We start from the raw sequence: 18019 nt of genomic DNA, 5'->3' as shown, positions 1-18019 counted from the left end.
GTGTGCTTCTCGCACCTGAAATCTCGCTAGAATGCAAGGCAACGAGATCTCACGGGAGGAGTCTCCACAATAGGCCAGATCTAAGTTCAATATTCAATATGAAGTCTCGTAAGATCGTAAGCGAGATACCAAGCGGGACTTCCCGCTAACATTACTACGAGCGCAGCAAGCCAGAGGAAGGACTGCAGCTCAACGCTCTCCCTGCAGACTCTGCATACAGGTGAATCCTGCAAGGACTGTGCCTATGGAGCTATGATATACATGTTTAGAGTGTATTTGTTAAGGCAGAAGGCAGTGCTGTGTGTGCAGTGAAATGAAATATCCATAACTACACCTTCCTGCCTGCGTGTGATCCTTAACCAGACCACATCATACTTTGCGACGAGGATCCAAGTGTGACCCATGTACCCCACGATGCAGGGAGCAATGCCACCTCTGCCGTTCCTACAAGTCCCAGGCAAGCCAGCCATTCCATGGCTCCAATGGGAGCCTTTGTTTCAAACATGCTTAGAAGCAATGGGGTAACAGGCTACCCAAGGGCACGTAAGAAGGCCATGTTGTGGAATGGGCTGGGGGTGGAAGGACAAAGAACGTTTGCAGGCCTCAACCCTAAAGCCCCGATGGGAGAAGGCGATAATGCCTACCAAGAAGCATAGCGGAGAATAGCCAGGAGGTTTTCATGTAAAGAAAATGTTGTGCTACAAAGAATGAGGTTCTATGGCAGGAAACAGGAACCTGCGGAACCTGTAGACGGTAACATGGTCAAGTTAAGAGAGTTGGCGGCATTGTGCACTTTTGGAGCGACATCGGAAGAAAGAATATTCGACATGCTCATTGTGCACACGAATAACAGAAAAGTGCAAGATAAATTCATTCTTGAGAAGGAAATATTGTTAGACACAGCCATCCAAATTCCAAAGGAGGCAGAAGAGACGTCCTGCAGGTGCAAGGAGTGGGGAACCACCTTGCAATCACCAGAAGTACAGTGAGTATCTAGGATACACCATATCCAAGGCAGGCATCAGTCCTAAGAAAGATCTACTGCAAACCATTTTGAAGGCGCCTCCCCCAAACAGTAAAGAAGAGTTGAGATCATTTCTGGGATTATCCGAATACTACACAAAATTTGTTCCACATTTTTTAGAGACTACCGCCCCCATGATGGAATTGCTCAAGAAAGGTGCAGACTACCAGTGGAAGGCAGAACAATCGAGGTCCTTTGAAGAAGTTAAAGAGGGCATCATGCATGCGCCCTGACTACAACCATTCAATCCCCAATGGAAAACTATGATCCCCACTGATGCCAGCGCGCATGGAATAGGGGCAACCCTCACACAAAAGAAAGACGATGCTGAACACATTGTTGCCTTTGCGTCGAAAGCACTCTTGCAAGCAGTGGAAGAAATTACTCTACCATAGAAAGAGAGGTGTTGGCATTTGCGTGCGCTGTGGATTACTTTCGCACATATGCCTGGGGCACGAAATGTTTACTAGCGATGGACCATAAACCCCTAGTACACCTATTGAGCACGGGAGGGACTCAGGCATCCACACCCTGCATTGCTCGCATTGCAGCTAAGCTGCAAGAACACACATATAAAATGCAGCACATAGCAGGGTGGAAAAATGCCCAAGCGGACTTTATGTTCATACTGCAGGTGCGTAAAGACACAGAGACCAGCTTTCTACAAGATGAATGTGTGGTCCCATCATTCACTGTTTTGAGGAGCCGAGAATTCCTCAAAATGAGCAAAGGGCACTGGAAAGAAAAGGCTGCCAAGGATGCCACCACCACAAAAATCACAGAATGGGTCAGGAAAGGGTGGCCAGATGAGAATTCCATCCTAGAAGGGGTGCGCCCATATTTGAAAGTAGCAGCTGAAATCTTCAAATGTGAGGGGATGCTCATGAGAGGTGACCAAGGAATCCCACCCGTAGCAATGAGAAGAACTATTGTATGCAGGGCTCACGTTGGTCATCTTGGAAACAACATGACAAAAAGGAGAGTGAGGGAAGCATATTGGTGGCCAGGAATGGAATTAGAAATACGGACAATGACTGAGAGATGTCATGAATGCATGAATAATGACAAGCGACTTAAATTAGGACAAGCACCACTGCACCCTACAGAAGTACCAGAGGGGGTATGGCAAAAATTGGGCATGGACTTCATAGGCCCGCATGAACTAATGGAACATGAACACAAGTATGTCATAGTGAATAGACCATTTATCCAAATGGGTAGAAGTCGACTTTGTATCCAACATGACCACAGCTACCATGATTCAGTTCCTTAAGAACATTTTTTCAAAGGGAAGGGTTGCCCAGAGAACTGGTCACCGACAACAGAGTTCAACTTGTATCTAGAGAAATGGGAACGTTTATGAAGGAGAACAATATCCAGCAAATTAGCAGCCTTATATCACCCACAGTGGCTGCCCATCGCCTTACCCCCAATGGGGTGACAAACATATCGCCATTCCATCCATGCTGGTTCCGCCATGGTTGGAAAATATAAAGATGATGAAAAAGTGGACATGGAAGAATTGGTGTGGCGAGTGAAGAAGATCAAGGAGAACATGAACAGATATAGCGACTAAAGAAGGAAGTCACAACAAAGTACAGTTAGAGAGGGGGATTTGATAAAGATTCAAATGCTACATAGAGATCCCGTGACTCGGTCATGGTTCAGCAGTCCAGTGAGTGTGGTGCAGCGAGGGGCAAACCATGTACGCACCAAAGGTGGCAAGCGATGGAGCTTGTAGAGGGTGCCGCTATATGAAAAGGGGACAAGAGAAGTACCTAGCCCCGCAACACAAGAGCACAGAAACCAAGAGGAGAGCGAAGCTAAGGAGAAATTGACAATGAGAGAATAACCTGAACAAGAGGCACAGGATGAATGGACACCTTCCCAAGCAGAAGCCAGTCCCAAGAGGAGTGCAGTGAGACAAGAGAGATCCAGTGAAAAGAGCGCAACATCGTAAGAAGAGAATGCAGAGATTAGTTGACCACAGAGAGAAACAAGAAGGTCAGGAAGGTACAGTGACTATGTGATGGAGCAATGCAAGTCTTCCAACAAAAGGAGGTATGTGTAACGCTTACCTGGACTCCACAGGAGCGCAATGATCCCTGAGCCTCGTGATCTGCTATACTGCTTAAAGGGTTTGTTCCTGTCAGAAAAGAGAAGTAATAAGAAAAGAGCTGCTGTAATTGATAAGAATGCTGAAAACTACTAGAACTCTATGTCTATCTTTCACCCAGAAAATAACTCCCCTCTTTTTCTAAGACCCACACTCTCCTCACCTGTGTTTTGTGTTTAGGGAGCACTCCATCATGCTATCATAGAGGGGCGCGTTGATGTTGAGGTTCAGAATACTTAGATGCTGTTGAACTCAGGAAGCCTCTGGAGGCAAGTGTCTTAAAATGTAAATGAGTCTCTTGACAGAACCAAGGAGAAAAAAATGATATCTCTGAGGAATAAACGTTTTCTAAGTTGGAGAGATCTCTCTTACTAATTATTTCTTCTTTACTTTTTGCAGTTTCTCAGTGGAAAAAGCTTTAACAGAAGAGTTCAGAGTTTCAGGAAAAAGAATATGAAAGCCTTTTCTTGTGGTAAGTTGGTGCGCTTGCTATGAATGAAGCGTGCAAAACATGAAGGGGTCTTCGGTATCCTGAAGGTGTTTTAACTGAGGTAAGCATGTGCGCGTAATCAGGAATAGAAAACGCTACACAGCGGAAGTTTGTCTTGTCTGAGAAAACTACAACCTTCTACTGTGAAGCAAGGTTAACTGTGAGGAAAAACTCTCTGGAGCTTCAGGTACGTATGCGCTTAAGAATTTATCTTCACTCTTAATTCTGTAATGTTTGTTTTGTAACTGAGGTATCTTTGTATTGTAGGTCTTCGGATACAGAGAAAAAACCTCTGAATGTTGCAGCGGCGGCGAACGATGACTGAGGACTGAAGAGGAACTGTGACAGAAGAAAATTCTTCTACTGGAAGACTGCGGCTGCGGAAACTCCAGTCAGGTAATTCTTGTCTGTAGTCAATAGATATTCTGTGAGTTATTCAAATTATTAATATCATTTTTCTTTGGTTTCGCAGGTTCTGTGAGCATAAGCGCCGGTAGCGTTACACCGCTGTCAGCGGACCAAACGCGAAGCGCGTGTTACTGTGGAGGCGTGGCTTAAGTAGCCCTCTATGTTCAATGTCTAGTTCTCTGCTGAAACATGTCCAGGACCCACTGGGCGGCCATATTATGGGTATTGAAAAGCTATTGAATCCCTATGGACGTCTAAGGTTATTTAATGCTGTGAAATGTGAGAATGCCAAGTGTGCCAAGCTAACACCCACCTGAAAGCTACTGATCTATACAAAGATTCCCACCTGGTCTGAACTTCTGAATCTAAGCTATGAACCCTGAATGTGATCATGACAGTATTTAGAGTAAAGGACTTCAAAGAAGTCCTGCGCAAAGTTTCACGAGATCATATGTGAGATACAAAGAGGGACTTCCCGCTAAGATTACTACAAGTGCGGCGAGCTAGAGGAAGCACGGCAGCTCAACCATAGCTCTCAACCATTAGTGTTGCAAAGGCAGGTAAAAACACCCGATTTTATTTTTGGCGGGTGAGAGGCCCATTGAAACGAATGGGTGTGCAGGAGGCTTGGCGGTGAGTCAGCAGTTTACAAGGCGGGTAACACCAGCCAAAAGTGTGTGAGTTGAGAGCTATGGCTCAACGCTCTACCTGCAGACTCCATTTAAAAAAACATATCATTCTGCTCTGCATACAGGTGAATACTGCAAGGACCTTGCCTATGGAGCTAAGATATAAATGCTTAGAGTGCATAGCTCTCAACCTTTTTTGTCAGCGCAAGGCGGGTGAAAACACACAATTTTCTTTTTGGCGGGTGAGAGGCCCTTAGAAGTGAATGGGCGTATGAGGGACTTGGCGGGTGATTCCTCTGCTTTCTAGGCAGGTGACACCCGCCAAAAGTGGGTGAGTTGAGAGCTTTGTAGTGCTAAGGCAGAAGCCAGTGCTGTGTGTGCAGTGAAATTAAAAATCCATAACTACAACTTCCTGCCTGCATGTGATCCTTAACCAGACCACGAACGAAATGAAATCTTATTTGTGTTAAGTCCTCCCTTTACTTTTTTAAATTCTGGACAGCACAAAGTAGATCATTTTTGGTTAATAATGCTGCTGGCTGCACAGGGAAGTGAGGAACGGTGTTGCCAGGTCCGCTTATTATAAGCGACTTTGGGCTTGTTTTTGCCCAAAGTCGCTTATAATATTTGGAGGTCGCTTGTCGCGGTTTTCGTCCGCTTGTTGGACCGTCTGTGCGCGTGTAATTGGGCTTGTTTATATTGCTGTTAAGCCCATTACACGTCGCACAGAGCGTCCTGCACTGGGCTGCTGGCAGCATTTGACGGCAATTGCTGCTTTGTCTTGCTCTCGGGTGCGCCCTGTATTTTGAATATGCTTAAGTGTTTGGCACTGATGGGATCGTTACTTGCCCACCAGGTGGCCCATCAATGCCAAATGCCTAAACATATGCAAAAAAAAGCGCACTTTAAAAGTTTTGTCATGCAGGCAGACACACTGACATGTAAAGATGTAAAGAAGGGGATTGGTTTAGTTTAGCAAGCGTCACTCTATAGCAATATTATCCTGGTGATATCCCCAGTGCTGACGCATTATCCACTAACATCCTTTATTTATTTATTTTTTAAAAACTTTTTTTTGCAAGACTAAGTTAGAGGATTATTGGAATCTATATACAACATTTTCTCAGAAAGATGTATTCAGGAAGGCCATGTTTCTTTTCAGCTTCCAATTGGCCATGTTACAATATTATATAGCGCCTTGGATTAAGGCGCTATATAAAACAATAAATACAAATATTTCAGGGCCGTATTATTTTGCAATCTGGGACTTCTAGTCACCATGCAATAAAATATTGTTGTTCTAACAAACTATGTCAGTGTTCTGTCTATGTATGTTTTTCTTGTTGTGTTATGTTTGTTACTTTTGAGACCTTTCCATAACTTTTTAGGTGCACGCTTGTTTTTTCCGCTTATTTGGATGGGAGTCAGCTTGTTTTGGGCTTGTTTTTGAAGGGCATTCAGCTTATTTTTTCCTTCCGACCTGGCAACACTGGTGAGGAATTCCAACGCTCCTTTGTCCACGACCAGCATGGCGTCCAGTGCTGCCTCGGTTTCTGTTGGAATCGTAGCCCTCTAGCTCTATAGTAGAACCCTGTGGTTGAAATAGAGTAGCGTAGCGTAGACACAGAACGAGTACAAAACCCGATAAGTGACTATACTTCGTCAAAAGCTAGTGGTGACAGAAAACCGCCGAGAGATACGGCGGACAGTAGCATAATGTGAATTTTGTCCCTGAATTGTCTGTATTTTCATTGAACGAATTGTAGACTGCTTGTGTAATGAAAATGACAATATCTTTTAGGATTTTTTTGTTAGTACATATATTAAGAAATATAGAATACATTTAACTCAATTACATAAGTATTAAAATATCGTGTTTTGCGTATTACTTTGATGATTTCAAACACATGCAAATGTAAACGGTCTATTTCAAGATGGCCACAGTTACCAGGCAGGCTGACACGAGTCGATAGTTGAGAGCTGGTGTTTCCAAAGTAAGCCGGACATTTGAGGTTACGGGACCGGAAGTGTCACTTTAGATTGGTTCCCCCACCTCACTCTTCCTTTTCTGGAGTCCCGCGTTGCAATCATGACATCCTTCGAACAACTAAGAGCCAATGTGGGCAAACTTCTTAAAGGGATCGACAGGTAAAGGGAACATTGTGTGGACGAAGCTCGAAGCAGTGAACCTGTTAGGTAGGAAAGGAGCTGACACAACCAGAAAGCAGTGTGCCTCATGCATGTGTAATTTATTGGAAGGAGATGACATCGGCTCGGCATGGAACGATGCCGATCCTTCAAAGTCCCTCTGTCGAACTCCACCGTATTAGCCCTCACTCCGCCAGAAAATGCTGGTGATACAAATAGTCTCTCTCTAAAAATAAATTATATATGTATAACTTAAGCGATGTTCTTTACGTCCAATGTTAAAGCCGGCGTCTCCTTAAGTCTTCTATGAGTAACCGGTTTGAGTGCTGTCTAGGCTTGTTGCTTCCCCGCCTCAGTGAAACCATTTAATTACACATGAAATGTATTCTGTATATAACGGCCACATGCAAGTGTTCGTGCATTCAGAGCGCTGCATCGCACAAAATGCTTACGTGACAAAAAAAAGAGTGGGGTAATATTTTGCACGAAAACTGTCAAATGTCTTCCTGCTTATAAGGGAGAGAGGCATGTGCATTTGGACTAAAAATTCCATTTAGATACTAGTGCTAATTTTCTTAGGTGTCTAAAGTGCTGAAGGAAGGGTGGTATTTTCAGGTCTCCTTGACGCAAGGGTACATTTTTATGTGTTTATTTTTTACATTTGTAAAGCTAATTTCAGGGAGTTGGAAAATCGCAAGTGTCTGGATGGTATGGCATTTGAATCGTTTGGACAGCTATTTAGGGTTGGTCTCCTTTCATTAATCTTTGTGTCAGGCATATTGGTTTAAGGGTAAACATCTCAGTTGGTAACCGTTTCAATGATTTGTAAGGCAGGAGAGGTGCACGTTTGTCGAGGCTATATAATCATTGTTTACAATGGGTTACGATAGTCTGGTTTGCAGAGTACTCATGGAACCAGTCCCATTTTATGATCTCTAGCAAGTAGGTGAGGACATTTTTTTATGTTCATTTTTGGTTGGTGCATTAACTTGTCAAAAATACCGATTTGAGTAAAAAATTATCCTGAGGTTTTTTGTTGTTTGCTGGAGTTGGCATACGGCCAAGGAGCCCCGGCCATTTTAAGGGCATGTTGCATCTGTGGGTTCTCCCTATGTTTAGGATGAGTGTCGTCGATATAGAAATATTTTGTTGTTTACTAGATGGCTACGAGTCACTTAACAATTCCTTTTTGATGTAGTTGTATGTCTGCATACAATTGTTTAAGTGTGGGTAGGTGGTGATTGGCGATTATATCACCTACAGGTCGCATGTAAATTTTGGATTGACAGCTTGTTTTAATTCTGCCTGGGCCCCATGGCTATACACTATGCCACGGACATAGTTTTGTGTCCATTTGACCTGCCTCTGTATCTTCAAATAAGGTTAAATTAATATATATATATATATATATATATATTACGCGTTTTTTCGGACCATAAACAGCTAGCCCATTTTTATGTTGTTGGCAACCTTGTTAAAGCAAATGGTGCACCTATTAGTCTAGTCGCACGCATCTTAAAATCGAAAAATGTGAACATTTTAGGGTTGCAGTACTGTCTGGTATATTTTTATTCAAAGTTGTGACTTACCATGAATAAAGATTTATTCGTATTTTAGAGTTTCATTCCGACCACACGTGAAGTGCTACTTAAAATTCATCACAGCAGCACATTCCACACATGGGGCCTCATTACACGGTAGGCGGTAAACCATGGTGCTATTAGCACCATGGTTGCTGCCGGTACCATACCGGTACCACCATGGAGGTAAGGGAATTACCACCGCATTCCAAGTTTGGCGGGGCAGTAATTCCCCCTTTCTCCATGGCCCTTCCCCATTCCCATTTTTGCCCCATAGGGCGGAATGGGGAAGGAGGTAATTGCGGTACCGTAATTAGCACCAAGGTCCCTTTGCGGGTCCCAACTTTAACGGCTGGTCTACACCAGCCGTTCAGGTCGGGTTCTGCAAAGGGACCTCGTAGTAAGGCGGTAAGGGGTACCCTTACCGCCTTCCGTGTAATGAGGCCCATGTTCTTTTTGGATACCTAATACTTGTAAGCAAAGACATTTCACACCTCAGGAAATTCCTCACATCTATCCAAGCTTGCAGGACCAGCACCTACCTGAAACTCAATTCCACCACAACGGACTTCATCCGATTAGGCTACCTATCGAAACAAGAGGCCATTCAAAAGTGACTGAATGGACATGCATCTTGAAGAGTTAAAGTATCAGTTGGACCCATGTGCCAAATCACTTGGGTTCATTATTGACAGCAATCTCTCCTGGTAAAGAAAAACTCCTTGCATCAACTAGCACTAATCTGTAAAATCAAACAGTCCCCTTGAGGATTTGAGATCCATGTTTCAGGCCTTGGTAATAATGCACCTTGATGGATTGAAAGCCCTGCTCACTGGCATCATGGCCACACACCAGTCCTCCCTTAAGGCAGTTGAACACGCCACTGCATGCCTCGTAACAGTAACTAAGAAATATGACCATCTTTCCCATTCTCATTACACTTGCCACCAGTCGTAGCCAGGATGTTCTTCAAAACTGTCTGCATCACATTTCAGGGAACTACTTACTGCCTGCCTACCTAGCCACAAAGTGCACAGGCTCAGGCGGGATGTGTTGTGCCTTATGCCACGTTTCCATAACAGACGTCAAACCAAAACGGAGACCTTTTTCTTTAGTGGCGACCATGAGAACACTGCCTTGTCAACAGACAACTTTGATTTTTATTTTCTGCCAATAAGCAAAATATTCTGTTCATTAGAACCCCCTGCTCCTCCAAGTGTCCCTCAAACAGCCTGCTAATAATACCAATACCAGCTGCCATATCCTAATCGAGAGAACTTGCATTAGGTAGGAAACCTACTATCCTATTAAGCCAAATCCACAAGGTAAAACTATCCTATCCCTCCTACCTCAACCATCAAATCTGCTGTACTTCAGGGTTTGTTCTTATTGCAGATTTGTTCTTAATTTAGCTGTCTCCGCTAAAGACAGTTCATCTAGATTTTTTGTTTCCACTAGGTATCCAGTTATTGCATCGAAAAAAGCATTGAATGCATTTTTTCAAAGGTAAAGGATTTATTTGAATTATAATGGGTTTTAAGGGGTAAAAAACGGGTTTGGGGACCCCCTATTAAAACAAAAAAAAGGGGGGGAAAATGCATTTGATGCTTTTTTTTCCGTTGCTTTTTTATTTTTTTTAGATGGTATGGCATTTGATGCAATCACTATAAACCGTTATCCCTCAACTTCCCATCCTACTGCAGAAGAGATTGTGAATGTTATGTTAATGTTAAAGGACATTTGTACCGCGCACTATCACCACCAGAGTGGTCCCCTGGCGCTCTGGTGGCTCTGAAAGAGGGAGGGAGAGGTGGGTTAGTGGGTGAAGGCTGGAAAAATACAAGATTGCAGTGATGTGCTGTTGGCAGCCTCAGCCCGGTGGTTCCGTCAGCTGGGCCTGGGGTGTATGCAGCCGGTAGTCGTCGTGTGCTGATGTGCGATTCTGTGTGTTTTTGTTTTGTTGTTCGTGCGGTTTGTTGTGCTGGAGGTTTGTGGTTGTTTGGTTTGGAGTTTGAGAGGTGTATGCAGAGAAGGAAATTGTTAGTGGTATTGGTTAGTTGGTATCTCTACCCTGGATTGACCAGTTGGGCTTGTGTAATCATACACGACGGGGTGCTTGCGCAACCTGTACCTCAGAAGGTACGTGCCCGTTTTGCATTCGAGGCCCCTTGAGCATTTAGCTGTCCGCTCCCTCAATAACTTTGCATGCTCCTCACCCCCACCCACACCCACATGGCCAGCACACCTGCTAGTGTCCATACTTCAGGTTGTGTGGTGGTTGGTGGTATCTTCTCGTCCGTTCCACAACCCCGTGGTACCTAGTTGTAGCTGTATGGGGGTCACACTCTCCTTATGGGAAATCTACGGCTGCATGAACATTGTCTGCCTCCTGCTTAAATTGTTATCTTGCTGGTTAGTTTTATGGACCCAGATCTCCTTTCGTTCTTGTGGCTGCCAAAACTAGGCCAGCTTCCTTTCTCAGCGAAGCAATTCAATACCCTATGTGTGATAGTTCATGGAGACTTGTTTTTCACGTTCAACTTAATGTAGTAATTTGACTGTCTCATGCTAACTAAGGCTTCTGGCGTGTCCACTAATCTAACCCAAATGATGCCCCCTAAGGTCGGTCGGGTTCTAGCAATAGCCCTATCTCAATGTGGCTGTGGGAATGGAATCTGCAAACGGCTCCTAGCCAGATCCATAAAAATGCTTCCTGCTATGTCTTTGATCTTAAAAGTGCAGATGAAGCCCGCCTTTCTTTTAAGTGACTTTACTAGGGGCTTGTGAAGTATTGTTTTCACCAACGAAGCTTTCCATGCCTGCCCATTTACAAAATACATCAACCGAGTAGTCTCATCCTGATTTCTGTCCAGAGGTGTATTTTCTGCTGTCGCCAAACCCACCCTTTGGCCAGGTGAAGTATAAATGTATTATGGGTGTGTCACGACTTCGGCTCCGCTCACCCCTCCTGTCTCGCGAACATCATTGACAATCCAATGTGGTTGGAAAACGACCAGAAGCCGTAGTACGACCTGTCCCTTATTCGGGGCCTGGAAGGCACCCTGGAGGTTGCCATGGAGACATTGGGCCACGCGCTTCGCCTTCCTAGCGCTTTGTGAACCCGTCGGGTCACGTGATCCCTGTTTCGCTTCTGTGGCGCATGCACCGCGTTCCATTGGCCCATAAATGAAGCGGCGAGCTATGTGGTGGTGCTTCTGTATCGTTTTCTGTTGTCCGAAGCTTCTGTTCCTAGTACCGCTGCATTTAGTTTTAGACTTGTTCTGGATTTCTTTGTTGCCGACTTCGCATACGACCACGGATTTTGGTCCTTGCCTGTACCCTGAACTGCTACACTCCACGTTGCCGAACTCTGCCTGAATTACGGATGGCCTCTTCCTTTCGCTTCTGTTTCTGCGCTGACTGCACAGTATGACTCAGTGACGTTTCCTGGGTTTATAGTAATTCCATCGACAGCCAAAGCATCTAATGCCATACCATCTTTAAAAAAAAAAAAAAAGCGTAGAATGCATTTTTTCTTTTTCCCTCTACCCCTCCCTTTTTTTAAAAACCCATTTTTATCAAACTAAACCCATTATCTAAAAAAAAATGCATTAGATGCTTTTATTTTTTTTAATTTTTTTTTTAAAAGATGCTTTTTTTTTTAGAAGGTATGGCTGTCAAAATTACCGGATACCATTTCCTGGAATTCTATGCCTCCTGTTCTTGTCTTTTTTTGTCGACCGCAAGTGTACCAACCCAGACTGCTTTTGGTTCCTTCTGCTCTGTTCCACTCCTCTGACACAGAGCTCCCTTGCTGGACTCCATCCATGTTCACGAGACCTAATTTCTACCCAGTGCAGTCCTTCTACAATCCTACTAGTCCTTTCCCACATCCCTCCTACTGCTTCGCGGTATAGCCAGCACAAGTACTGTTGGACACTATGCTGTAAAATGTGCTGCAAACCGACTCTAGTGCGTCTCTTGTGCCGCCCGGGGTAGCTCCATACTAACAAACACTTTCCCTGGTTTTCACCCTCCTTCCTTCCCATACCGGATCAGAACTGCCTTGACCACACTAAACACCACCACACGGTAAGAACACATCACTCCTTCTTCTCCCTGTAAGTAGTTGTTGGCCTTTCTTCTTGGGTTCATTCTGATTAGTGGGTACTTATCCTTTCCTCACCAGGGGAAACACTACCACAGGAATCCCAGGCTTGCTGTATAAGGACAATGTCACCCCGTCAACAAGGTTAGTGGCGTTGTGTTCCCTTATAGTTCTAGTCCTAGTCTTGGTTTTTATTTGCACCTGACCAGGATTCTCATTTGTGTCCTTAGCCTACTGTTACATCTTCGGTGCTAGGGTCTTACGCCCTTTCAGGTAATCCACCCATCTGGCCTAGATATATTACACAGGGGCGAATTGCCAGGAAGGTCTCCTTCACGTGGAGGGGGGACCCTGACCTTTCTGGCGAGGGGAGCACAATCGGACAAAGTTCTTGGCTGAATCCTGTGGCGATACAATTGGTGAGTGCTCCTATTCTGATACTTCCACTTGTTGTATGCCCAAATCGTGACAGAATCGGAAGCCTCCAATATGGAGACCTCGGATCCCTGGCAGCTCTGATACAGTTGGTCTCTAACCTCAGGAGAGACATGACTGACGCCCATAATGCTATGCGTCATCGAATCGACGGCCTTCAGGACTCTGTTTGCTCACCTGCTCCGCGTGGTACTTCCACAGGGGCTACCGCTTTCAGTTCTGCTTGCCCCATTCGCAGAAAGGATCCGGTTCCCATCTTGATGTCAACTCAATTCCCTCTGGCCCCCCCTGAGCGGTTCACTGGTGACCCGAAGTCATCAGTGCAAACTCCTCTTCTTCTGCCACCCTGCGTCATTTCCGGACTCCACCACTAAAAGCTGTGTTTGTGCTCTTATACCTTGGTGGTACAGCCGCTGCCTCGGCCAACCTGCTTTTGGAGTCTAACAGTTACATGCTTTACGACTGCGACGCATTAATCACTGCCATGAACAGGGTATTTGAAACCCGCTACAAAACCCAGGCCACGGATCTCGAATTCCTTAATTTACGCCAAGGTATGCTACCCCTGCTCACGTATCTGGCTGAACCTAATCAGCTGGCCACGTAAACCGATTGGCCCGAAGAGATTAAAGCCTCTGTGTTTTACAAAGGCCTTTTCGGAAGAACTCAAAGATACACTAGCCACGGTTCTGGTGGTTCCTACAGGGTTTGCCGAATTGCTGGACCTCATCCTGCAAATCGATGCCTTGAGGGCGGGCCGCAAGGGGGAGAAAAAACCCACTTCAGCTTCGCCCCTGCAGCCAGAGCTACCTATTCCGTCACAGACGGACGCCGAACCCATGCAATTTGGAGCAGTCTGGTCCACTAGCCCCCAGTGAACGAGAGAAAAGACGGAAAAACGATTTGTGTCTGTACTGTGGCTCCGCTGAGCACTTCCAGAGGAATTGTCCAAAGAGACCCCTGAGGAAAGTGGGGAAACTCCAGAGCCTGACAACAGAGGGGGTTCCTTTGTCGGGTCTGCACAAATTGGACTCCTGTGCTCTCATTCTCTCCTCTCCGGTTGTACTGCCAGTTACTCTTTGGTGGTTTTCTGCTAGAGTGGTGCTCGATTCTGGAGCAACTCACAACTACATGGACGCGGACTACACTGAGGAGCTGGAAGATCCCTGTTGTAACTAAACCTGTTCCAGAATCTGTCAAGGCAGTTGATGGTACCGCCCTGATTTCCGGCTTGGTTACCAAGCAAACCACGTGTTTACACATGTCAACCCTGGAAGGACATACAGAAGATGGTGAATTTGATATAATTGCAGCACCCCAGTATAAGGTAATTCTCGGATTAACCTGGTTACGGTTAGATAACACCTCAGTTTACAGGGATGCTCCACAAGTGCAGTTTCCTTCTGCGTACTGCAACGAACATTGCATTCGTTCACATGAGATCACGAGAAGTACACCCTGCGTGGCTCATCTGGACCTGATGCCTTCGGTCAATGCGGTGTCCTCAGTCGCATCACCTGTGATACCCTCGGAATACCATTTATTCTTGGATGTTTTTGATAATGGAAAGGCTGACCAGTTGCCACCCACAGACCCTATGACTGCCCTATCAACCTTGTCCCGGGGGCTAAGATCCCTAATTTTCGGGCATACTCACTCTCTCTTCAGGAAGACAAAATCCTCAAGGAATATATAGACGAGGCCCTCCATCAGGGTTTCATTTGGCCTTCTCGCTCTCCAGTAGCCTTGCCTCTCTTCTTTGTCTCAAAGAAGGAAGGAGACTTGAGGTCCTGCACTGACTATAGGGCTCTGAACAGTATCGCGGTGAACAACCAGTATCCTTGGCCCTTGATCTCGGTACATCTCTATCAACTGGGTTTGTCGGTAGTCTTCACCAAGTTGGATTTACGCGGTGCATACAATTTGGTTTGGGTTAGAGAAGGGGACGAATGGAAGACTGCCTTCAAGACGCGGTATGGGCTTTACAAGTATTTCGTCATGCCTTTTGGTCTGTGCAACCTCCCTGCTACTTTCCAAAATTTCATGAAAAATGTGTTCCGTGATCTCCTTGATCAATATGTCATTGTGTACCTGGTTGATACCCTTATTTACTGATTGTCCTTCCAGGAACACGTAATTCATGTCGACGGTTCTTCAGAGACTCAGCGAGTATCACCTGTATGCGAAAGCAGAGAAATGTGTATTCCACGTCAATGAGGTTGAATTCCTAGGGTACGACCTAACAGATCATGGCGTACGCATGAATCAGTCAAAGGTCAAAGCCATCCTGAAGAGGCTGGCGCCCACAATGGTCAAAGCCTTGCAATCACTCTTGGACTTCTCTAAATTTTTACTGTCGTTTTATACAGTCTTTTTCGACCATCGTGTCTCCTCTTATGGCTTTGACCAGTTCTAAGATGCCGTTCTGTTGGACTCCGGCAGCACAATCAGCCTTTGATGTCCTGAAGAAAGCCTTCACCATAGCCACTGTGGTTCAACACTATGATCGCAGTGACCCGTTCTTTGTTGAGGCTGACGCCTCCGGTATTGTGGTAGGGGCCATTCTCTCGCAAGCTTGTCAGGAGGGACATACACCCTGTAGCTGTTGCTTATTTCTCCTGCAAAATGACCCCTCTTGAAAGGAATTGCATGGTGACCGAGCGGGAGCTTTTGGCGGTCAAAGACGCCTTTACGGAGTGGTGCCATCAGCTCCGGGCAGCTGGCCACCCGGTTACTGTTTTCTCAGATCACAGGAATTTGCAAGGTTTAAAATCTATGAAATGTGTCTCCACGAAATTAGCACGCTGGCATTTTTCTCGCTGTTCGATTTCAACATCACATACCGTCCTGCTTGCTTACACTCTACAGCAGATGCCCTTTCTGGGCTTGATTCGGACACTATGCCTGCCTCAAGGAACAGCTTGCCTGTTCTCTCTGAACATATGGTGTGTAGCTGTTCGGCTCATCCTTCTCTCAAGACCCTCCTCCAGGAATGGGTTGCAAAAGATCTGGGTGATCTAGGTTAGAACTCACGAAGATGTTAGGAACGGATTGCCTTATCAAGGGGAACTATACATACCCTCGGGAGAGTCACAGACTAGGGCTCTACAATGGAGTCATGACTCCCGGATCGCAGCCCATCCTGGTCGCATGAAAACTCTAGAGCTGTTACAGAGGTAGTGCTGGTGGCATCATATGACCCGAGACGTGGTAAATTAAGTTTCCTCATGCTCCACGTGTGCACAGAACAAGAATGTACCCGGTAAACCAATGGATCTCTTGCAGCTTCTTCCAGTTCCGCACAAACCTTGGTTCATGTTGTCGCTGGACTTAAATGTTGAGCTACCCACAGTACAAGGCTATGATACCATTTGGATGGTTGTCTATTACTACACCACGATGGCCCTGTTTATCCCCTGCGCCGGATAGCCCACTGCACCTGTCTTGGCGGACCTTTTTCTGCGATACTTATCGCTTCTTTGGTCTCCCGTCTATCCTGGTCTCTGATAGGGGCCCCCAGTTGACCTCCCGCTTTTGGAGGTCTCTTTGTGCTTCCTTCCGATTGATGACAGATACACAAGGCCAATCAGCCGCAGACTGATGGTTAGACGGAGCGCACCAACAGCACCCTGGAGCAATACCTCCGTTGTCTGTCTGTAGTTCCAGGACACCTGGCTGGCAATGCTTCCGTCAGCGGAATTTGCGTATAACAATTCTATGCACTCCTCCACAGGTTCTTCACCCTTCTCTGCCTTGTACGGCCAACATCCTCGGTCCTTACCCCCTAGATCCGTTGTCTGGTTTGAACGCCACTGCTTCGCAGGATTGTGCCAGTGATTTGGTCTTGGTAAATAAGGAAATCCGCTCATCTTATCTCTTGGCTTCTCAGGCGAGGGCCAAACAATTTGCTGTTGCTCGCGGTTCTCCAGTCCCGATCTACCAGGTTGGGTCTCGGGTCTGGCTCTCCACCAAGAACCTAAAGATCCCTGGTAAACACTCTTTTGTTGGTCCTTTCAAAGTGTCGGCCTTGATTAATCCTGTGGCTTTGCGTCTGACCCTTCCGACCCGGTGGAGGATCCATCTGGTTTTCCACGTGTCTCTTCTTAAGCCTTGCCCTTCTGGTACCCGTCTTCCAGTACGGCCTGTCCCTGTTTGCGTCAATTGATCTGAGCAATACGAGGTTGCTGCTATTCTTGATTTCCAGTCCCGGTCTCGGGTTCCGTATTACCTGGTGGAGTAGAAGGGTTATGGCCCAGAGGATCGGACCTGGGAGCCCTTGGAGAACATCCATGCCCGCTCTTGCTTTGCCACTTCCATGCCTCTAGGGGTGCCTTTGGGGGCTGGAACTGTCAAGATTCCAGCTCACCCCTACTGTCTTGCAAACATCATTGACAATCCGGCTTATATGAGGCCTGGAAGGCATGCTGGAGATAGCCATGGAGACGTTGGGCCATGCGTTCCGCCTTCACAGCGCGTTGTGAATGCTTCAGGTCACGTGGTCACTGTTTCGCTTCTGCGGCGCAATCGTTCCGTTGGCCCATAAATCAAGCGGCGAGCTACGCGCTGGGGCTTCTGATCATTTACTGGTGTCCGAAGCTTCTCTTCCTAGTGCCGCTGCATTTAGTCTTATTTGTTGTTCTGGATTTCCTTGTTGTCGGCATATGCCCACGGATGTTGGTCCTCGTCTGTACCCTGAAACTGCCACACTCCACTTTGCGGAACTCTGCCTGAATTACGGATTGCCTCTTCCTTTTGCTTCGGTTTCTACGCTAAACGCACAGTATGACACTGACGTTTCCTGGACTTCTATGCCTCCTGTCCTTTTCTTGTTTTGTCGACCGCAATTGTACCGACCAAGACTGCTTTTGATTCCTTCTGCTCTGTTCCACTCCTCTGACACAGAGCTCCCTTGCTGGACTCCATCCATATTCACGAGAGCTAATTTCTACCCAGTGCAGTCCTTCTACAATCCCACTAGTCCCTTCCCATATCCCTCCTACTGCTTCGCGGTATAACCAGCACAAGTACTGTAGGACGTTATACTGTAAAACGTGCTGCAACCCGACTTGAGTGCGTCTCTC

General features: G+C 46.1%; 1 protein-coding gene across 1 annotated transcript in view; it reads left to right on the top strand.

The window, feature by feature from the left end:
- Nucleotides 1-6168: 6168 nt before the first annotated feature.
- Nucleotides 6169-18019, top strand: part of EIF3K (eukaryotic translation initiation factor 3 subunit K) — a 152000-nt gene continuing 140149 nt past the window's right edge. Inside the window, exon 1 of the mRNA XM_069644315.1 lies at nt 6169-6815. Coding sequence (XP_069500416.1) covers nt 6757-6815 — 59 coding nt within the window. The 5' untranslated portion in view covers nt 6169-6756. The remainder of the gene's footprint in view (nt 6816-18019) is intronic.

Source organism: Ambystoma mexicanum, chromosome 2p, assembly GCF_040938575.1.
Source record: "Ambystoma mexicanum isolate Mex_15411 chromosome 2p, UKY_AmexF1_1, whole genome shotgun sequence".
Lineage (NCBI taxonomy): Eukaryota > Metazoa > Chordata > Amphibia > Caudata > Ambystomatidae > Ambystoma > Ambystoma mexicanum.
The sequence above is the reverse complement of the archived record's forward strand: the minus strand, read 5'-3'. Positions and strand labels throughout refer to the sequence as shown.